Source organism: Lynx rufus, unplaced genomic scaffold (assembly GCF_022079265.1).
Source record: "Lynx rufus isolate CCGP_SWC_20201006 ecotype Redwood Valley unplaced genomic scaffold, mLynRuf1.p SCAF_4, whole genome shotgun sequence".
NCBI lineage: Eukaryota > Metazoa > Chordata > Mammalia > Carnivora > Felidae > Lynx > Lynx rufus.
Genome location: NW_025814856.1, coordinates 11,741,281 through 11,763,688, shown reverse-complemented (window position 1 = coordinate 11,763,688; position 22,408 = coordinate 11,741,281). Strand labels below are relative to the sequence as shown.

Below are 22,408 nucleotides of genomic sequence, written 5' to 3'. Positions count from 1 at the left end.
TAACCGCCCTCCCCCCTTTCTTCTTAAGGCTGGAGTGGATCTGGTGGCCTCGGCGTGAAAGAGCAAGGGATCCAGGACCCCATCAAGGGGGGGGACGTCCGGGACAAGTGGGACCAGTACAAGGGTGTGGGCGTGGCCCTGGACGACCCCTACGAGAACTACCGCAGGAACAAGAGCTACTCCTTCATCGCCCGCATGAAGGCCAGGGACGAGTGCAAGTAGGCGCTCTGCGGGCGGGAGCCACGCCTCGGCCACCGCGTTGGCCACCGGGACCTTCCTGGCTTACTGGCAGTGACAGATGGTAGGGACAGCTCAGTTCTCACACAGCCTCCATCTCTGGGGAGCGGCAGGAGAGAAGGAAGGCCACAGCCTGCCTAGTGACGAGCGCCATGCTCGATAGCTTGGAAGGCCCCGGGCCCCGCCTGCAAACCGCTCTAACGTAGAAGCACGACCCCGCCAGGAGATGCCCGGGCCCGCGCGGCCAGAGCCTGCTTCCCTTGACGGCGAAAGTGAGAAACACGAGACCCTCCACCCCTGGATGAGAATCCCTGACATCTTAAGGCACGGCTGTTTCGCACCTCTCCCCTCGGGCAGATCTGAGCTTCTGCTTAAACCAGTAGGGGCGTGTGGAGGAGAGGCCCTGGGCGAGCGGCCTGGCAGCCTGGGAGCGGGTGTGGGGCCAGCCGGCCCTGCCTGCCTGTGCCTCGCCTGTGCCCCGCCGACGTGCGGTGGATGGGGAAGCTCAGGCCAGGCGCTGGTTCCAAACAGAAAAACAAACCCTTTTTGATTTGCAGTTACACAGGGTTCTTCTCGTTTTTACTCCAGGTCTTTAGTTTTGGAGAAGGGAATGTTGCTCTAAGAGGATCCCAGTGAGAATTTGAAACCCGATTCCTCTGAGACATGCTGGCCCTTAGTTCATTTATTTTAGTTGTTTGCGTTGAAATTTTTTCCCCAAACGTCAGCCGTTTGCTGTACCTGCAGAAACGGAGGTTCTGAGGACACGGACCTGAGGCACCTTCAGGTTCCAGAATGACACCCTCGGAGAGTCTGTACCCTTAGCATCTCGGAACCCAACACCAGCGCTCGCGTGGACCTTCCGCTCCAGGGTGTGGAGAGAGACCCCTGGCTGTGCCTCCCGCTCCTCATTCCCCTTGCTGCCCCCCCCCCCACCCCACAGCCACCACCGAGGGAGGTGAGGCCAGGAGGGAGTGGGGTCTGCTGGGCGACGCTGGGGACGGCGTGGGACAGGCCACGCTTGGCGTCTGTGGGCAGCTCGTGCGGTGCCGTTTATTTGTACAGAAACATTTTTGAAAAATTCTTTTCAATAAGATGCAAAGTCCTCTCCAACTTTTCAACCTGATGTGATAAAATATTTGATTTTGTTCTAGGTTTCCTGTAGCTGTGAATTGTTCAAACGTGTCTGATTCAGGATAAAACGTAAACACGTGCTGTTAACAATTTCTTGTGGATTTTACTGTTTTGCCTTCAAATAAAAACTTTTTTTAAAGACCTTTTTCTCTGCGTGTTCAAGTTAGAAGTGTGCTCCAGCCGAGTCGGGAGCAGGCGTGCCTGGAATGCAGAGACTGCGTCCGAGTCGTGCGGTCAGGTCAGGAGCTGCCCTGGCGCCTCATGTGGGTGTGCCCGGCGTGGACACCTGGTCCGCGCTCCTGCTTAGCAGACGGGGCCGTGGCCCCTCCCGTCTATGTCCGCTCACTGGGCGGCCAGCACCCGGCCGGCACAGCCGCTCCGCGGGGCTCCCGACAGGCTGGCATCCTCCGTCCGGCCGTGAGTGGCGACCACTCCACCCGTGGGGCCACTGCCACCGGCCCACGCGTCCCCTCGGGGGCCGGGCGAGTTCCACTACTCTGCTAAAGGCTGGAGCTGGGATTCCACTCGGGTGAGTCCTCGGCACCGCCTGCCCCCCGCCACTGTCCCCTGGAAACCAACGTGTGTCGCAGCCGGTGTTCTGGACCCGCTTGTCCGTTCAAACCCACGAATCCCGCCTCACCTCCGGTCCCCAGAGCTCCTCCTCCACCTCCTCCAGGGCATCCTCCATGGACAGCGGGGCAGGCCTGTGGTGCCTGATGTACTGTGGGGCAGAGGACAGGGGGCCGTCACCACCGCCACCTCAGTCCACTGAGGCTTTGGGTGCTGGAGGCAGCGCCTGTCCCCAGTGGCTCCCGGGCAGGTGGGCAGAAAAAGACCATGACACGAAGCCACGTGACAATGCTGTGGAAAGAAGAGGAGAGACAAACGCAGACAGGCTCTGGCCAAGGCACCTGCGAGGGATGCGCCCTGACTGGGTCTGAGAGGGAAGCACGACCACGGCTGGGGGTGGGGGGCGCTGGGGAGTGGGGCTACCGGGGGCGCCCTCAGGGCACACGGGGCGGGCAGAAGGGCCCAGAGCAGGCCGTGAGGAGCCACCGGGGGCTGTAGGCAGGTGACATGGTCAGATCACTTGAGCTGTATCCCACCAATCGGTGTGTATGACCAACTGAAGTCAAAGAACCCCCGTGGGGGTGTGATCATCAGAGTCCAGGATGCGGGAAACCGTCGAAGAAACAACCTGTTTACTTGAACAAATGAACTGCAAGGAAACATCAAAGAGATGGGGCAGGGGAAACCCGTAAGCAGGGGTTCTCAAAGTGGGTCCCCTGTGGGCACAAGGGGGAACACCCACTCCCAGGCCCACCTCTGCTGCCAGCGGAACCCTGGTGGCCCTCGGGGTCTGATGCCGCTCCGAGCCAAGAACCACCGCCCTAAGCCCTAATCGGGAGGCTAAAAAGACCCCAAACATTGATGTACAGGCTTTGGATTCTGAAGAAACAAATAGCAACAAGATGTTCGACTTGCATGAGCCAAGTGGGAATCTACCCCTGGATATCCACCAATACTAAGAAAATAAGAAAAGTTCATTTGGTTTGGGTGTTATAATGATACTGTGACCATTTTGCTCCAAAGTCCTTAGTTTTAAGAACTACAAAGCAAGATATTTGTGGATAAAAGGACAGAAATGACCGTGCAGAAGTTCATGTGGTGTGATGCCATCTCTAGAAACATTATCATATCTAATACCTAGTATGCTATATGTCTTACAACATATAGTATGAAACATACATAATATTGTGTATTTCATACATAATGTTCATATTTTACACAGGGAAAATCTAAAGAATATCGAATTCTCTCTGAAGTTATGGAGGGCTTTAAAAATTACCTACCTCTGTAACAAAATTTTTACAATCGAACAAAAATTAAATTTAGGGGGGAGCGAGAGGTGAGTGTGACAGTCTTGGCACTTCAGCCCACAGGACTGGGCAGAGCTTGGGGACGGGTCTGCAGAGGGACAGGAGCCCTCACCGAGGAGGTCCCCTTTGCTCCAGGGTCACACACAGCCTAGCCAGCCGCAGCCCACACCAGGCTGCCTCTCGCTGCCCCCGTCCCATACTGCTCTCGCCAAGGACGAGGACAGCTCCTTTCCCTAGGACTGTAGGTGACTGGGCCCACGGTGTCCCTGCTGCCCGGGCTGAGCCCTGTCCCCCTTCGCGTGCAAAGGCCCCTGCCCTCTCTCCCAGGAAGGGGGTGTGTGCTGCGGTCACCTGTTTGGTTTCCTCCAGGGTGTGGTAGTGGAAGGAGTCTCGGTCCAGGGACTGCAGGAGGGACATGTGCAGGTGCCGGCTGGCCTCCACGAACTGCTGCGTCAGGCTCAGCTGCTGCTTCAGCATGTCGTTGAGCGCCAACGCGGCCGGGCTGTAAGCTGTCAGGGCTGTACCAGCTCCGTGTCACTCCGCCCACCTGCCCGCCTGTCTCCCCAAGGGTGAGGCTCTGGGCCACCCACCCCCCCCACCCCCACCCCACACTCAGCAGCATCTCCCCAGGGCCAAGGGGGGCTGCCTTCTGGAAGTGCTGCCACCAGAAATACTGCTGTCTGCGGGCTTGTGTGGGACGCTCAGGAGCTGCACGTGGGATGCTTGGCTCCCAGGCAGAAGCGGAAGCCTCAACTAAACGTCCCACCCGCGGGAAGAAGTCTAGGAAACCCCAAGTTCTGCAACCGCACGATGTGAATCCTGCTCGCACCACTGAGCTGGACACTGAAAACCAGGTAAGAGGAGGGGCGCCTGGGGGGCTCAGTCGGCTAAGCGTCCTGGCCCTTGGTTTTGGCTCAGGTCATGATCTTGCAGTTCGTGAGTTCCAGCCCCATGTCGGGCTCCGTACTGACTGACAGTGCGGAGCCTGCGTGGGATTCTCTCTCTCCCTCTGCCTCCCCCAACTTGTGCCGTCTCTGTCTCAAATAAACTCTTAAAGAAATGGGTAAGAGGGTAAATCCTGTTATGTATCTTTAAACATAAAACTAAAATACTTAAAATTAAAAATACAATTAAAGGGGCTCCTGCGCGGCTCAGTCAATTAAGCGTCTGACTCTCGGTCTCAGCTCAGGTCGCGATCTCATGGTGCGTAGGATCGAGCTGACAGCACAGAGCCTGCTTGGGATTCTCTCCCTGCCCCTTCCCTACGTGCGCTGGCTGTCTCTCTCTCTCTCTCTCTCAAGAATAAATAAGTAAACTTGGAAAAATACAATTAAAAATAAAAATAAAAGTTTCATTTAAATTCAAAATATGTTGAAAAATGGAAGCTGTGTAACTGTTAGAGATGATCATTGTCAGACTACAAGAAAACAGAAAAATCTCTGAGATAATAGCAAGCTAAATGGAAGAGTTTTTTGAAAGGATACAAACATTTCAATTGTTACAACCTGTGCATTTTTAATGTCTTCATCTTTAAAAAAATTGAAAATGGCAGGGGCGCCTAGGCTCAAGTCGGTTAAGCAGTCGACTTCGGCTCAGGTCACGATCTCACGGTCCGTGGGTTCAAGCCCCGCGTCGGGCTCTGTGCTGACAGCTCAGAGCCTGGAGCCTGCTTCAGCTTCTGTGTCTCCCTCTCTCTCTGCCCCTCCCCACTCATACTCTGTCTCTCTCAAAACCAAATAAACGTTAAAAAATTTTTTTTGTTTTTAATTGAAAAGGGAAAAAAAAACCCAAAAACCCAAGTCCTAGATGGACCTTTGTTTGTGCCCCGTGAGCCACCAGTGGCCCCGTGGGGGCCTGACGCGGCCTGGGCTCCCTCGGCAGCTGCTGGGAGGGCCTTCCCCCTGCCCCAGGCTGGACCGGGCCTCCCTAGGACCCCACAACTCCCCCAGACCCTGAAAGGAGTCCAGGCCTGTGGCCGCCACGCTGGCTCACACTCAGGACCTGCCGAGTGTCCTCAGGGGAAAAAGCACCATGTATTCTGGACGCGAAGGCTCAGAGGGGAGCGCGCAAAATAAAAGCAGCGTGGCGGGGGTGGAGGGCCTAGAGGTGTGTTACTCCCAACATTCCTGTCTTATCCGACACGGGTGTCCTTTGGCAACACGGACCAAAGGTTCTCAGACACCCAGTCTGTCGTCAGGGGTCCCAGGAACCGGGGCAGTTGCCTGTGACCATGTCACCAACAGACTCCCCAAACCCAGCACTGAAGTGGGGCAGCAGCCCTCCCGGCGGGGGCAGCCCTGCAGCTAAGATGCGTCCACTTCACCGCAAGGACCCGCTGAGCTGTACTGTTTACCTTCTATGGAGTCCGCGCTGACGACGTGGCTGGCAACGGGCACGGGGTCCACGTAGGCACCTCCCAGAGCCGGTCCGACGGCCGCCACACTGGGCCCTGTCCCAGAGACAAAGGGGGAGGGGCTGGTGGGCAGGATTCAGAGCGACTCTCATCAACGGATGAAATAAGCTACACGAGTCTGTGCTTTCCTCTCCCGAACAGGACAGCCACCTTCTTGCTTTGTTAACCTCCTTTACGATTTCCCCAAACCTGCCTCCATCTTTCTGGAGGCATCTCCTGGTACAAGTCTGCTGAGCGGGCTCAAGCCATCACCGCAGTCCGTGACATCATGCCCTCCCCTCCTTCTCCCCTCCATCCTTGGGGCCACACGAAGGCTTCGGAATGTTCCCGGGACTCTGATAAGCTGGTTGATTTAGACTGCTGTTTTCCTCTTTCAGTATCAGGCCTAGTCGAGGAAAACGGCACCAGCTGGGTTTTACCAAAGGGCTCTTTAAGTCGCAAAATAATACAGACAGAAACGCGCACATTTGTTAACAACAGGCTACGTTGTCAGGCAGCGGGAGGACGTGGAGAGGAGCACAGAGGCTTCTACGTCAGAACTGGGCCTCCACTACCCTCGAAGGCCTTCTAGTGATCTGACTTGGCACGTCTGACTGGCTTTCCTCCCCGAGAAATGAGAAAATGGTCACGACCTACCCCAGCGTGCAGCCCAGGCTGAGACACGGCTAAGCCCCCCTGAATCAAAATGAATACAGCAGGTGAGAGTGTTATACACCCTCGTGCAGTCCAGGAATAACCCTGGCTACGCTGTGGGCAGCGACCTAGACGAGAAAAGAGAGCGGGGGGATGTTTAAAAGCAAGGGACCTTTCCACCCAGAAGGGCCAAGACTGAAACTGGAGACAAGACAGACACCTGGAAACTCACACCGGCCATGAAGAGCAATGCATTCCCCTGCACCACAGAAGAGAATCCACCATAACACACCGTGCCGGGACCCCCAAGCCACCTGAGGACTCGCCGTCCCAGGTGGTGGTTCCATGCTCAGTGCCGTCCCCAGGCTCGCCCTGGGCACCACCAACATTTGGGGCTGGGTCATTTCCTGGCAGGACCAGCCTGGGCACCGCAGGACGTCGGGCAGCATCCCTGGCCTCCACCCAGTCATGACAACCCGAACTGGCTCCAACCTCACTGAGGTCCCCCGAGGGCAGGCTCATCACAGCTGAGAACCACTGCCTTAGTCCCTGATTCTGAAACCTTTCCGGATGTTTTAGAGCTCGGGGGGCAGTGGGAGACACCCAGGGCGGCTGCCCCTCGTCCTTGGAAGAGGGAACGGGGCACCGAGGCCCCCCAGCTGGTTAACAATGACAGACCCTGAAGCCTTCGTCATGCTTCCAAGGATGCCCGCGGCACGCACCCTGGGAGCCGGCGCCTCCCCCCCGGGGCCCGCACACTTACCCTCCACCCACTGGTAGGTGAAGGCGGGCTCGAGGGTCTGCACGGCCGTCTCCTTCATGATGACTCTTGTAACGTCCCTGACTTGCTTTTTCCAAGGCTTGAGCGTTGGCAGGGGAAGGTCTGTCTTCAGGCTTGCAGAGAATTCTGACAGAGTGTCCAGCGTCCTTTCAGGAGACTCGGAACGGGCCCTTGACTCGGATGCTGTCGAATTTGGGGATTTTTCAAAATCTTCTGAGTAAGCCGAGCTCACTGTGCTGGCCGTGGGCTCCTGAGACGTTGGCCTCGGGCTGGAAGCATCCTCAGGCCCGGCAGAGGAAGCCGATGGCTCGCTCAGGCACTCTGAGATCTCGCTTCCAGTGGGAGGGCCCCCTGCCTGGGGACTTTGGCTGGATGCCTTTTCCCGCTGGCCTTCTTTCTAAAGGGAGGGTGGCAGAGGTCACGGGAAAGTGGTTTCGAACGATCAACACGCTCAAAGTACCACCGCAGTAGAATGGAGTGCAGGGTACCCAGGGGGCCTAGCAGGGAAGGGTCCACGCTGGTCCTTCAGGGGTTTTGAGCAGCCCCAGTACCGTGAGCAATATTCTTGAGATGCTTTGGGGCTGCTGTATTTTAACACTGATGGTGCGAGCATGTGTAGGGGGCACGTGGTTGAAATCCGTTACAATGTCATTATTATGTATTATTAAAACAGTGCCTGCAGGTTCCATAGTGAGGAGGTTACTAATATGGCAAGAACCACAATGGGGCACTATGATGAGTACAGGTCAGTGTGGTGTTCTCATGGGGCAGTTCAAGTGGGACCCGCTTTTTTTCTTTTTTTAAGTTCATCTACTATTTATTTTGAGAGAAAGGGACAGCATGAGTGGGGGAGGGGCAGAGAGAGAGAGAGAATCCACACTGTCAGCGCAGAGCCCCCACATGAGGCTCAGACTCACGAACTGTGAGATGGCGACCTGAGCCAAGGTCAAGAGTCGCACGCTCCGCCGACCGAGCCAGCCAGGCACCCCTAAGTGGGACCTGCTTTAATCACCTGCTACATTAACTAGCTTTATTCTGTTTTCACCTACATCAGGATCTCTCACCTGGGGCACTCCTGACATTTGAAGCCTAAACGCTCTTTGCAGTGGGGGCTGTCCTGTGCATTGCAGGACACTGAGCGGCATCCCTGGCCGCCACCCACCAGACGCCGGCAGCAATCTCCACCCCAGTCACGATAATCAAAACTGTCTCCAGACCTGCCAAGGGTCCCCCGGGGGTTAGGCCAAGAGCCACGGGCCTAAAGGAAGCACAATGCTACCAAGCGTCTCCACGTAACCTACCGTGAAAAATTAAGTTGGCTGTACTCACTTTCCGTTCCAAGTCTGAGTTCTCACTGACAGCTGGAGCCAGATCATCGAGGGATAAAAGATTGATTCGAAAATCTGTAATTAAAAATGCGACATGACATTCACTCATTTACATACCACACGGCATTTACCATTATGTCATAGGCACTGGGCTAAGTGCTAAGAACAGAAACACAGAAGCGTGCAGTCTCGGTCCTTAATAAGCCAGCACAGGGATCTACACGTGTTTTCTCTAACTAGGAAATGGTTTCCACTTTGCACCCGAGACTGTACCACAGTTAGCTCAGCTCTGTCGTTATGGTGCAAAAACCACCACAGACCACGTGTAAACAAATGGATGGGGCTGGGTTCCAATAAAGCTTCATTTCGGGGCACGTGGGTGGCTCAGTCGGTTAAGCGTCCAATTCTGGATTGTGGCTGAGGTCACGATCTCACGGTTCGTGAATTCAAGCCCCTGCATCGGGCTTGCTGCTGTCGGTGCAGAGCCCCCTTTGGATCCTCTGTACCCCTTTCTCTCTGCCCCTCCCCCCAAAAAATAAACATTTTAAGTGTTTTTAATGTTTGTTTATTTTTGAGACAGAGAGAGACAGAGCATGAGCAGGAGAGGGGCAGAGAGAGAGGGAGACACAGAATCCGAAGCAGCTCCAGGCTCCGAGCTGTCAGCACAGAGCCCGATGCGGGGCTCGAACTCACGGACCACAAGATCATGACCCGAGCCAAAGACAGACACTTGACCGGCTGAGCCACTCAGGTGCCCCAACAAATAAACATTAAAAAAAAAAAGCCTCTTTAGTTATAAAAACAGACACTGAGCCAGATGAGTAGATGACAGCAACACGGTAAAGAATGTGTGGTGCCAAGTGTGTGCAAGGTAGGGGGGGTGGGGTGTGGGGACAACTCAAGCAGACATAAAACTAGACCCGAAGCGTCATAAGTTCCCACTTAAAGCAAGTTAAGGGCACAGGAGCCCAAGGAGAACCAGCATTCGGCATGCCAGCTGGCCAGTCGCCAGTGCCTGAGACTTGGGAGTCTAGAATCCTCTGTGGAGTTCTGGTGTTCCAAACAGACCTCTGGGAACCCAACAGATGAGCCCACTCCTCTAGGTGGGTGGGCAGTGGACATCAGCCAAAGTTGGCAGCAACTTCTATTGCACAGTTCAGTTCAGGCTCTGAAACATGGGCAGGGGGCGGGGTGTGTGTGTGAGAGAGAGAGAGAGAGAGAGAGAGAGAGAGAGAGGGAGAGAAAGTTGGTAGGAACAGGCAAGAGTGGGGTCCTCTGGGCCAACAGGCACAGGGCTGGAGGCGAGAGAGAGAGAGAGACAGAGGGAGGTCCACACCACCTGCCTCCCGCACCTGCCCATCCTAAGCCCTAGAGTGAATCCCCCCGTCACCCCAGTCCTGGGGGCTCACGCCTCCTCCGAGCTCTCTGCTTCTGTCACTGCCATTCACGTGGCAGGCAGGTCCAAAGACACATCCCTGGACAAAGCGTCTAAACTAACAGGCATCCGCCTGGCCCAGGGCAAAGGCATAGGGGTGATTCTGAACTTGAGCACTTGGGAACAGCATTGGCACTGGCCGAGGAACATTACCGTCATGTAGGCCAACCCTAGCACGCACGCGCCTCCTGTAGCAGAGAGCCAGCTGAGGGGCTTCACAGCCACTTCTGTGGCTCTGCCCCCACTTGACGGATGAGAAAACTGAGGCACAAAGCGCCCGAGACTGCACAACCGGTAAGAGGCAGGGCCAGGACGCCCACCCAGCTACGTCAGACTCAGAATGTGCTCACCACTGCCAGCTGCCTCCCTCCCTCGAAGCTACATCTGGACAAGGGAGGGCAGGGGCTGGCCACCAGGAGAGGCCCCTCCAGGCCAGCAGTGAGGACAGAAGGGCTGCCGGGACCGGCAGTGTGGACAAACAGCAGAAAGGGAGGAACCTGGGTCTGTCACCTGCCCCACCAGCCTATACCTGTCTTCCCATCCACATGATGAGGGAGGTGACGTGGGGCCAGGGGAGCAGGGACACCCACTTACCAAACTCTCGGGCCCAAGGATCAGAGCCACTGAGGGAGCTCAAAGGGGTGTCTCACGTCGGCAGCCAAGAGCCCATCCCCCTGCGTTCTCCGACCCTAACAAGGGCACCGGAAGAAACCACCCTTCATGGCAATACTTCCCCCCCAAACCCCACCCCGATAGAGCTTCTACTGCTGACCTCCCGGGGCATGAACACCCACATTAGTCTGTGATGGGATTCAGGACACGCTACCCCAAAATACAGCACCTTGGCCTACTGAATATCTCAGACGGGAGGGAACTTGAACATGGCACGCGCTGCAAGAATCCTCTGCCCTTCTCCCTTGACCTGCTGCAAGGGTCTCATGTGAGAAGTGCCCCCCCCACCGCCACCCAGAGGAAAGGAGCATCCCGTTTCCAAGACAGAGGGACCCCAAGAGGAATCACAGCAGGCCTTGCCAAGTCTGCCCCCGTTTACCACCCTTAGCTCGTTTCCTTTTGTCTGATCACGTTTTTCCAGTACCTTCCACTCCTCATCGAGCCTAGAGTAAAAACGCTCACACACTTAACTATTTTTTTTTTTTTTTCCAGGTCTGGTTTCCTTAGGAAGGCTCTGTGTCGCGTAAAACTTACGTTGAATATTTAACATCTATTTAATAACTGTATGCTTTTCTCTCAATCTGTCTTTTGTTGCAGAGCTCCCGCCAGGAACGTAGAAGGGTAGCAGGAAAAAGCTCTTTTTTCATCCCCTACCAGAATCACGAGCTACGGGTCACCCAGCACACAGGGGGCAGGGCTTGTGTTGGCCTGTTTGCTATCGTCTTCTTGCTAACACAACCCTTGGCACGTGCCAGTGCCCAGCAGGCCCTCAAGACACAGTTTAGGGGCGCCTGGGTGGCTCCGTCAGTTGTGCGTCTGACTTCGGCCCAGGTCATGATCTCACAGTTCGTGGGTTCGAGCCCCGCGTCGGGCTCTGTGCTGACAGCTCAGAGCCTGGAGCCTGCTTCGGATCCTGGGTCTCCCTCTCTCTCTGCCCCTCCCTGGCTCATGCTCTGTCTCTCTGTCTCTCAAAAATAAACATTAAAAAAAATTTTTAAAAATAAAGACATTTTAATTTGGGTCTCACAATGAAGCACCCCAGAGGGAAGACATTAAGTGTTGGGTACACATCTTTTCTCTTTCTCCTTTCTTTCTTAAATATGTGTAATATTGGGATAAAAATAATATTGAATAATTTGAAATAACAGAAGTGTCTAATTGTGACTGGTTAGAGATTTACTCCCTTTTCTGAATATAAAAAGGAAAGGAGGTAAATTCCTCTTTCACCAAAAGAAAAATCGCGTTGCCTTTTTGTCGTATGTGGCTCTAGGATTTTGTTTTCAGGTTATTGCTCTGTAATTGGTCAGGGTTACTGAATGAAAACACTAAAGACATAACATGGCACAAAAACAGACACTCAGATCAATGGAACAGAATAGAGAACCCAGAAATGGACCCACAAACGTACGGCCAACTAATCTTTGACAAAGCAGGAAAGAATATCCAATGGAATAAAGACAGTCTCTTCAGCAAGTGGTGCTGGGAAAACTGGACAGCGACATGCAGAAAAATGAACCTGGACCACTTTCTTACACCATACACAAAAATAAACTCAAAATGGATGAAAAACCTAAACATAAGACGGGAAACCATCAAAATCCTTGAGAAGAAAGCAGGCAAAATCCTCTTTGACCTTGGCCACAGCAACTTCTTACTCATCACGTCTCCAGAAGCAAGGGAGACAAAAACAAACATGAACTATTGGGACCTCATCAAAAGAAAAAGCTTCTGCACAGCGAAGGAAACCATCAGCAAAACTGAAAACCGACGGAATGGGAGAAGATATTTGCAAATGACATATCAGATAAAGGGTTAGTATCCAAAATCTATAAAGAACTTATCAAACTCAACACCCAAAATACAACCCAGTGAAGAAATGGGCAAAAGACATGAATAGACACTTCTTCAAAGAAGACATCCAGATGGCCAACAGACACATGAAAAAATGCTCAAAATCACTCATCATCAGGGAAATACAAATCAAAACCACAATGAGATACCACCTCACACCAGTCAGAATGGCTAAAATAAAAAACTCAGGCAACAACAGATGTTGGCAAGGATGCAGAGAAAGAGGATCTCTTTTGCATTGTTGGTGGGAATGCAAGTTGGTGCAGCCACTCTGGAAAACAGTATGGAGGTTCCTCAAAAAACTAAAAATAGAACTACCCTACGACCCAGCAATTGCACTACTAGGTATTTATCCAAGGGATACAGGTATGCTGTTTCGAAGGGACACATGCACCCCCATGTTTATAGCAGCACTATCGACAATAGCCAAAGTATGGGAAGAGCCCAAATGTCCATCAATGGATGAATGGATAAAGAAGATGTATACATATATATATGGCCAGAGTTCATTCTTTTTGATTGCTGAGTAATACTCCATTGTATATGTGTGTGTGTGTATGTGTGTGTGTGTGTGTGTGTGTGTACATATACATATATATATATATATATACACACACACACACACATATATATGGAGGGACCAAGTCTCTCTCTCTCACACACACACACACACATATATACACGTGTGTATATATATGTGTGTGTGTGTGTGTGCGTCTGTGTGTATACATATATATATATGCGTACATACACACATACAGTGGAGTATTACTCAGCAATCAAAAAGAATGAAATCTTGCCATTCGCAACTACGTGGATGGACTAGAGAGTATTATGCTAAGCGAAATTAGTCAGAGAAAGACAAATATCATAAGACTTCACTCATATAAGGACTTTAAGACACAAAACAGATGAATATAAGGGAAGGGAAACAAAAATAATATAAAAACAGAGAGAGGGACAAAACTAAGAGACTCTTAAATATGGAGAACAAACAGGGTTACTGGGGGGGCGGGGTGTGGGAGGGGGGATGGGCTAAATGGGTAAGAGGCATTAAGAAATCTACTCCTGGGGCGCCTGGGTGGCGCAGTCAGTTAAGCGTCCGACTTCAGCCAGGTCACGATCTCGCGGTCCGGGAGTTCGAGCCCCGCGTCAGGCTCTGGGCTGATGGCTCAGAGCCTGGAGCCTGTTTCCGATTCTATGTCTCCCTCTCTCTCTGCCCCTCCCCCGTTCATGCTCTGTCTCTCTCTGTCACAAAAATAAATAAACGTTGAAAAAAAAAAAAAAAAGAAATCTACTCCTGAAATCATTGTTGTACCATATGCTAACTAACTTGGATGTAAATTAAAAAAAAAAAAAAAAAAGAGCAAAAATCTGACTTGGCTCCTCCACCAGGAAAGGTGGTCAGGAAGTAGAGGGGGTGGCATGACCGATGCATTCCCCACGGCAATACCCAGTGACCCCCCCCCCCCCGCCCAGGGACCCTCTAGGTGGTCTTGCCCCTCCTGCCTAGGGTGACAGGTGGGCACAGGGCCATGGGTTACCATTCAGGCTGTCATCGGCAGCTTCTGAGGGCGACCGATCGTGAGGCTCAGGCTCACTCCTTCCGGGGGAGAGCTTGCCATGTGGCGCCATGGAGGCTGATTTCGAAAAGGTGCCAGTGATGGACAGTGATGCTGTGCAGGCGGCTGTGTCCCCTGAAGCGTGAGTCTGTGGGGAGCGAGCTTTTGAGCGCGTGCCGCGAAGGGTCCCGTCTGCTGACTGTGAGGCTGGCAGACGTGATGTCCGAAATGGCTTTGGGCCGGGAGGTTCCTCACTGGGTAGTGAAAGGATTCTTGGTTGAGTTGGGATCTGATCCTACTTTGGCGGAAATAAATGAAATTAATTGTCAAACAGGTGACAAGGAAGTCCTTATCACTGAATAATGCGGCCAGAGGAGGGCAGGCCAAGGATGGGCGATCAAAGAGTTCTCTCTCTCTGGGCCCCTTTCTTTCTCTCCCTTCATCTCTAGAAGTCAAGGTACAACATTTAGACAAGATAATATTGGGACCAGAAACACTGCACAAATAATCAGAAATATCACATGGCTTTCAAACAAATTTGGTTAATTACACCGTTTCTAAATTAAGGCCCCTGAGTGCATGATCTAGGAAAGCCTGACCCTGCAGCAGAATCAAAATAAATGGGCAGATTTTTTCCGCCTTAAAATGCAGCCTTTACATCACTTTATACCCACTAAGATGGCTCTAGTAACAAGTGCTAGCTCTAATAACCAGCGCTGGAGAGGGTGTGGAGAAACTGGAACCCTCGTGCACTGTGGCCGGGAATGCAAAACGGCACAGCTGCTTTGGAAAAGTTTGGCACTGCTTCAGTAAGTCACACAGAGAATTACCACAGGACCCGGTAATTCCGCTGGTAGGGAGAGCCCCAAAAATTGAAAACAGGGACTCAAACAGATACGTGTATACAAATGCTCCTAACAGCACTATTCACAAATAGCCAAAGGGTGGAAAAGACCCAAATGCCCATCAGTGGATGGTGGATACAGAAGACGTAGTATATTGACACGATGGAATATTACTCGGCCATGAAAAGGAAGGAAACACTGACTCATGTTACGATGTGGATGAACCTCGAAAACGTTATGCTCAGAAAAGCTGCCAGTCACATAGGACCACGTACTGGATGATTCCGTGCATGTGAAATGTCCAGAACGGGCAAATTCACGGACACAGAAAGCTGATTAGTAATTTCCAGGTGCTAGAGGGAGGGGAAAACAAGGAATGATCATTTAACAGGTACAGGGTCTCCTCAGGGGTTGATGGAAACGTTCTGGAATTAGACAGAGGTAGTACACTGGCACGACATCACGAATGGACTAAATGGCACTGAACTGTTTGTTTTAAAAATGTTAATTTGAGGGATGCCTGGATGGCTCAGTCGGTTAAGCATCCGACTCTTGATTTCAGCTCAGGTCTTGATCTCCCGGTTTGTGGGTTCAAGCCCTGAGTTGGGCTCTGTGCCGACAGCGTGGAACCTGCTTGAGATCCTCTCTCTCCCTCTCTCTCCCTTGCTCGAGCTCTCTCTCTCTCTCTCAAAATAAATATATAAACTTTAAAAAATAAAAAAGGAACGAAAGTAAAAATGTGGATTTTAGATTATGTGAATTTCATCTCAATTTTGAAAAACAGAAACGCAGCTGTCCCAAGTTTCCTGTGCGGCACCACGATCTGTCATACAAAGTGCAGACCTGTGCTGCGCACACTTACTCCAGATATTGCAAAACTGCCTAATGTCCCAAACCCTGTCACCTCACGGCAGGCCCAAAACAGGCAGCCGTGATTGGCTAGAGCCCAACGGTTCCTTGTCAAATCCCTTCCTCAAGTAGCTTACGGGTGATGGCTGCTGTCAAGCCTTTATAAAGCGCTGTGACACAGAGTGTAGACGCGAGGCTTGGTTAAGAATAAATACACGCAGGGGCACCCGGGTGGCTCAGTCGGTTAAGCTTCCAATTTCGGCTCAGGTCATGATCTCACGGTTCATGGGTTCAAGCCCCGCGATAGGCTCTGTGCTGACAGCTCACAGCCCGGAGCCTGCTTTGGAGTCTGTGTCTCCCTCGCTCTCTGCCCCTCCCCTGCTCACATTCTGTCTCTCTCTCTCTCTCTCTCTCTCTCAAAAATAAACATTAAAAAAAAACAAAGAATAAATACATGCAGGGGAGCCTGGGTGGCTCAGTTGGTTAAGTGTCCGACTTCGGCTCGGGTCACGATCTCACAGTTCGTGAATTTGAGCCCCGTGTCGGGCTCTGGGCTGACAGCTCACAGCCTGGAGCCTGCTTCGGATTCTGTGTTTCTCGTCTCTGCCCCTCCCCAACTCATGTGTGCTCGCTCCCTCTCTCTCTCTCTCACAAATAAATAGTAAAAAAAAAAAAAAAAGAATACGTAAAAACTTACCGAGAATACTTTTGTTTGTTCTTTGGAGCTGACTTTGGAGCTGACGAAACGCCGATTCGTGTATGTTTCTTTTTCTCTAGAAGATTCTACCAAGCCTCCTAGCAACTCTTTCATTTCCTCCTCATCGCTGTCTGGAGAATCTAGTTTTCTAGTGGGTTTTTTCTCTTTGGGTGTTTGAAAACTCCTCCCTTTTCCACAATGTGTTTCAGGGAATCCATTTTCAACGCGTGGTTCCCTCTTCTTTAGAAACCTACTGACCTTCCCACTCTGTGTGCCGCTCCCGGCCGTGGGAGTTTCATGGGCTTGTTTCTGGGTTTTCTCTGGGCCGTGTGAGGAAAGTCCGACTGTGCTCCTGGGAAGGGCTGTATCTGCGCTCCTCGGAAGACTGTCCTCGGGGGTCTTCAGGTCAGATTCCACATCAGACAAATCCGTCTGAGCTTTACGATTCATGATCTTGGTTTCCAGCTGAGCCAGTTTTGTGAGCGCAGCGCTGGCCCTGAGCTTCGAGGCAGTGATCGGGGGTCTCCCCGAAGACAGTCTGAGCCCACCCTCCACAACAGCATTCTCTTTCGGGAGTGAGTATTTTACACCCATAGTTTGGTGTCCTTTGAGAAATCTGCTGCGGCCGGGTGCTATTTGGGTAAGACTTCTACCGATTTTCAAGTTTCTGATTTCTTCCATTCTTGAATCCTCTAAGGAAAGATCACTAAAATCACCAAAAATATTGCGCGTGGGATGGCCGGTTCTTCTTCTGGAAGCCATTCTGGGCACGGGGGGTGAAGAAAGAAGACTTAGAGTAAGAATACCTTACCTGGTGTTCATACCATGCATTCAAATCTTTCAAGGCCTCCCATTTTATTTATTTATTTTAAGTTTATTTGTTTTTGAGAGAGACATACACAGCGAGGAGGGGAGGGGCAGAGAGAGAGAGGGAGAGAGAATCCCAGGCAAGCTCCACAAGGTCAGCGCGGAGCCCGATGTGGGGCTCGAACTCACAAAACTGTGAGATCGTGACCTGAGCCGAAACCAAGAGTCAGTCGCTTAACTGACTGAGCCACCCAGGCGCCCCTCAGCACCTCCCATTTTAAAGATCAAATCTTTCTTTGCAGTCTGCCTGAAGCGCTCCCTTCAAGCCCCATGACGGCAATGAAAATGTCAACACCCAGTACCACTGGCTGAACTACCGTTCAATGCCAGGTCTTTTTTGACATTTATTTAAATTCAAATTAGGGGGCGCCTGGGTGGCGCAGTCGGTTAAGCGTCCGACTTCAGCCAGGTCACGATCTCGCGGTCCGTGAGTTCGAGCCCCGCGTCGGGCTCTGGGCTGATGGCTCAGAGCCTGGAGCCTGTTTCCGATTCTGTGTCTCCCTCTCTCTCTGCCCCTCCCCCGTTCATGCTCTGTCTCTCTCTGTCCCAAAAATAAATAAACGTTGAAAAAAAAAAAATTTTAAAAAAATAAAAAATAAAAAAATAAATTCAAATTAGTTAACACGTAGCGTGGTATTGCTTTCAGTAGGATTTAGTAATTCATCGCTTACATATAACACCCCGTGCTCATCCGAACCAGCGACCTCCTTAATGCCCGTCACCCATCTAGCCCATCCGCCCACCCACCTCCCCTCCAGCAACCCTCAGTTTGTTCTCAGCGTTTAAGAGTCTCTTATGGTCTGCCTGATGCCAAGCTCTTAAAGGAGACACGTTGCACGTCAGACAGCAGAGCCAGCGCCTCTCAGCCTCCAACAGTGAGCCCGGCGCTCTGCTCAGAGCTGTATTATCTGTTTTAATCCTCATGCAACCTTGAGGCAGCTAGTGTCACCTCCCCCCACCAGCTCCCATTTTAAAGAGGACGTGAAAGAAATAAAAGCACCTGAAGGTTAGGTCACCGGTTAAGGTCACTGGTCAAGGTCCCCTGGCTGGTGAGCAACAGAGCCAAATTCAAAGCTCAGGTCCGATTCCAAAGGCGCCCTTGTTCCCGACAGAGCTCCACTGCCTGGCCAGTGACACGACCACTACTCCCAGAGTCCTACTCCCCACTGACTCCCCACATCAGCGCTCCTCCTTTATCCAAGTATCCTCAGCTCTCTCACAAGGAACTGCTTAACATCAGCCTGTGTATTTAAGGACCCTCCCCTCCGCAGAAAATCTCACTTCACTTTAAGGGTAAAAACCACCTGGGGCGCCTGGGTGGCTCAGTCGGTTGAGCGTCTGACTTCGGCTCAGGCCGAGGTCTTGCAGTTTGAGAGTTCGGGCCCCGCGTCAGGCTCTGTGCTAACAAACAGCTCAGAGCCTAGAGCCTCCTTCGGATTCTGTATCTCTCTCTCTCTCTCTCTCTCCCCCTCCCCTGCTCACGCTCTGCCTCTGTCTCTCAAAAATAAATAAATGTTAAAAAAAAATTTTTTTAAATAAAGTTTAAGGGTAAAAACCACGGCCCTGGAAGGGTGGAGGGGCTACAGACGGACACAGCAGCACCCACCCAATGTTGATCACGTGTTGTGCGCACACGCTGGTGAACGGCCTTCAGCGGGGCGGGGTCAGTGCTTTCATCATATTTTCAGTGTTCCTGCGTGCCCCTGAAAGAATAAAAAAGACCCACCCCAAGAATTAAAAAGGTTTCAAAGAAGTTTAAAGTCGCAAAAAAAAAAGATGGAAAAATATGGCATGGGTGTCTGTGCATTTGCTGCAGCCCCTTTACTAAGGAACTCAGCAACAGCAATGAAAATGTGAAAAGCAGAGGCCCGGCACCCGGGCAATTGAAATTTGCCTCCGATTGCACTCTCAAATGCACATTGATGTGTATGCACGAGGAATGTCATGGCAGCATTGTCTGTACCCCTCAAGCACTTGAACCCATCCGTAAAGAGCCGGGGAAATCCAGAAGACCACGTGCAGACAAGCGAGTGCTACGCAGCCGTGAAAAAGCAATGAGGGAGATCTGTGTGCATAATGTCGTCTCCAGCGTAATATGTGAGGCAGAAAAGACCAGGTGCACAACCACTGCTCGTTTCCATCCTGTTTGAGTGTTTTAACAAGGCCAAGTGTTATTTTGTTGTTTAAAAAGAATTCACTGTGAGACCTGAAGGAGCCTTTTTTCCCATCCCTGTCCACTTGGGAAACAATCTTACGAGGATTACCAGATTAAATACAGGACACCCAGGGACATGAATAAGATAAAGACTAAATAATTTTTTTTAAGAGAGAGAGAGCATAAACAGGGTAGAGAAGCAGAGGGAGAGAGAGAGAGAATCTTTTTTTTTTTTTTTAAGTTTATGTACTTATTTTGAGAGAGAAAGCAAGAGCACACACACACGAGCAGGGGAGGAACAAAGAGAGGAGAGAGAGAGAATCCCAAGCAGGCTCTGCACTGTCAGCACAGAGCTGGACACAGAGCTCGAACCCACAAACTGTGAGATCATGACCTGAGCCGAAACCAAGAGTTGGACTTTTAACCAAGTAAGCCACCCTGACACCCGGGGTGAAAGAATCTTAAGCAGGCTCCATACTCAGCACGGAGCCGAATGCGGGGCTCGATCTCACAAGCCTGGGATCATGACCTAAGCTGAAGTCAAGAGTAGGACGATCAACTGACTGAGCCACCCAGGTGCCCCAATAATTGTTAAAATAGAAGTATGACCCACATATTTTTATACTAAAAAGTAGTATGTTCCAAATAGTTTCATACTAAAAAATTATTGGTTGTTTATCTCAAATTCAAATTCAACTGGGTGTCTCATACTTTTATTTGTAAAATCTGGCAACCGTCTGTCTTATGCACGTTTCAAAGCTGAACTCAGGGGCACCGAGGTGGCTCAGTCCATTAAGTGTCTGATTCTTGATTTCAGCTCAGGTCACAATCTCACGGTTCGTGAGTTCCAGCCTGGCATCGGGCTCTGTGCTGACACCATGGAGCCTGGTCGAGATTCTCTCTCTTCCCCTCTCTCTGCTCCTTCCCTGCACTCACTCTATGTCTGAAAATAAATAAACTTATTAAAAAAAAAAAAAAAGCTGAACTCAAATGTTTTGTGAGAGGAAAAACATTGGACCCACCCCTAAGATTCTGTCTGCAGAAGAGTGAATCGTTTTCCTCTGACTCTGTTTTTCTGCGTGGCGTACCTGCTTGCTCATCCCCATCTGGGTACTTAGAGCGCCTCGCACAGGCCTGACCACAGGGGTCAGTGAAGGTGAAACCAACCACACCTGACAGAAACAGTGCAGGAGTCCTAGCCTGTGTGACGCTGGGCAAGTTACTTGACCACTCTGTGCTTCGGCTTGCTCATCTGTAAAACGATGACAATTATTCCCTTCATAAGATTACTATGTTCATTGTAGGACATGGAATAAATGGTAAGATTTAGATAATAGTGTTTGGAATACCTGCATTAGTGGGCTTTTAGCAGGAAGGACGTGGTAAAGAGGAAGTAGAGACTGCTGGAACGTCAACAGCTACCTTGGTTGATATTTTTCTAACTGAGGCTCAGGAGGTGACTCAGCCCCCACCATTCTGTGGGTCAGAGGGAAAGCCCGACCACCAGGCCGGGTTTAACAGCGTCTAGTTTTTCTGAAAAGTTTCCCTAGGTTTAAAAATAAATCAACAATGGTTACAACGGCAAGTTTTATGTTCTATCCATTTCATCACAACTAAAATAGATATATTTTTAAAACACAATTAAAAATAAACCTATGGGCAAAGGATATGAACAGATACCTCGCTGAAAAAAAAAGAAAACATACAAATGGCCAATAAGCACATGAAACGATGTTCAACATCACTAGCCATTAGGCAAATGCAAATCAAAACCACCAGATCCCAGTTCACAGCCACTAGAATGCCTACAATCAAAACCACAGATGGGGCGCCTGGGTGGCTCAGTCGGTTAAGTATCCAATTTCGGCTCAGATCATGATCTCACGGTTTGTGAGTTAAGCCTGAGTCTGGGCTCTGTGCTCACAGGGTGGAGCCTGGAGCCCGCTTCGGATTCTGTGTCTCCCTCCCTCTCTGCCCGTCCCCCACTCGCATTCTGTCTCTCTCTCAAAAATAAACATCAAAAAAATAAATAAATAAATTAGAAACTGTAGATAATAACAAGTGTTGCTGAGGATGTGAAGAAATTGGTGCCCTCATACACAGTCATGGAGCATTACAACGGTACAGTCACCAATCTGGAAAACAGTCTGGCAGTTCCCATGTAGCCAAAGGTGATTGAAATGTATGCAAATGTTCATATTAATTATTATTCATAGTAGGTAAAAAGTGGAAACAACCCAAAAGTCCATTAACTAGTAAATGGATAAGAACCGAGGTCCATCCATCCAATGAAATACTATTCAGCATTAAAAAAAAAGAATATGGATACATACAACAACATGCATGCATACATCTCGGACACATCATGCTAAGGGAAAGTAACCACATACTGTATGACCCCATTCATAAGGATCATCCAGAAAAGGCAACTTTATAGTCAGAAAGCGCATCAGTGGTTGTCCGGGGCTGGGAGTAGGAGCGAGGAGGGACTGCAAAGGGCCAGGAGTGATATCCTTGGGTAGACAGAAAAGTTCTAAAGCTGGATCTTGGTGACGCTTGCCCCACTTAGTAAACTTAGTAAAGTAACAGAGTTGTGCACTTACAAGGGGTGGATTGTACGGTAGGTAAACGCATCCTCAATAAAGTTGTTAAAGATAAATAAACCTGACTTTGAACACACAGGCGCCTCTCACGCCATCGGGCTCTTCCCACCCCCCCCACTGCCCCTCCCTCCCCACCACCGGCCTGGAGCGACCCACCCCGGACCACGATCCCAAATGGGCCCCGACGGGGAACCAGGCGTGAGGCCCCTACCCTCCCTCAGCCCGACAAGCCCAGCTCCAGAACGTTCCCCATTTCCCGCAACTCCTGTCCCAAATCCGGTCGCCAAACCCGGCAGCAACCGGGCCAACCGGGCCAACCTCCTCCCACGATGTCCATCCGCAGAGGCCGTCGCTGCGCTCCCGGCTAGACACTCCGGCCGGATGGGACCGTTGCCCCCGGCAACTGCGCCAGGGCGGAAGAGACTACATATCCCAGCGCGCGCAGCGCCCCGAGGACCAATGGGGCCTC

General features: G+C 51.2%; 2 protein-coding genes across 11 annotated transcripts in view; one reads left to right on the top strand and one right to left on the bottom strand.

Moving 5' to 3' along the window:
- Nucleotides 1–1,509, top strand: part of CHERP (calcium homeostasis endoplasmic reticulum protein) — an 18,925-nt gene extending 17,416 nt beyond the window's left edge. For all 3 annotated transcript variants that reach the window (XM_047096611.1, XM_047096609.1, XM_047096610.1), the window contains exon 17: nucleotides 29–1,509. In XM_047096611.1, the coding sequence (XP_046952567.1) occupies nucleotides 29–222 (194 nt within the window). In that variant the 3' untranslated portion in view covers nucleotides 223–1,509. The remainder of the gene's footprint in view (nucleotides 1–28) is intronic.
- Nucleotides 905–22,312, bottom strand: CUNH19orf44 (chromosome unknown C19orf44 homolog). 8 transcript variants are annotated; one of them, XM_047096618.1, is made up of 9 exons: nucleotides 20,425–21,015; nucleotides 18,788–18,884; nucleotides 16,315–17,077; nucleotides 13,906–14,218; nucleotides 8,405–8,478; nucleotides 7,058–7,472; nucleotides 5,602–5,697; nucleotides 3,600–3,766; nucleotides 905–2,089 (listed from the first exon to the last, which is right to left on the bottom strand). In XM_047096618.1, exons 3-9 carry the CDS (start codon nucleotides 17,074–17,076, stop codon nucleotides 1,985–1,987), a joined length of 1,932 nt encoding a protein of 643 aa, XP_046952574.1. In that variant the 5' UTR covers nucleotide 17,077; nucleotides 18,788–18,884; nucleotides 20,425–21,015; the 3' UTR covers nucleotides 905–1,984. The 8 variants fall into 8 exon arrangements, with proteins under 8 accessions (XP_046952574.1, XP_046952570.1, XP_046952569.1 ...); XM_047096614.1 differs by lacking the exon at nucleotides 905–2,089 and adding an exon at nucleotides 22,258–22,304 and having other exon boundaries at nucleotides 2,349–3,766; nucleotides 20,425–20,882; XM_047096613.1 differs by lacking the exon at nucleotides 905–2,089 and having other exon boundaries at nucleotides 2,349–3,766; nucleotides 20,425–20,588; nucleotides 20,686–21,015.
- Nucleotides 22,313–22,408: the final 96 nt, after the last annotated feature.

What these genes read in the sequence shown, in the direction of transcription:
- CUNH19orf44 (XM_047096617.1), bottom strand. Translation starts at nt 17,076, where the DNA reads ATGGCTTCCAGAAGAAGAACCGGCCATCCCACGCGCAATATTTTTGGT. An exon ending in AACAAACAAAAGTATTCTCG is followed by an intron (nt 14,219 to 16,314) that starts GTAAGTTTTTAC and finishes CCGCCAAAGTAG; the next exon opens with GATCAGATCCCAACTCAACC. An exon ending in CAGCGCGGACTCCATAGAAG is followed by an intron (nt 3,767 to 5,601) that starts GTAAACAGTACA and finishes GAGCTGGTACAG; the next exon opens with CCCTGACAGCTTACAGCCCG.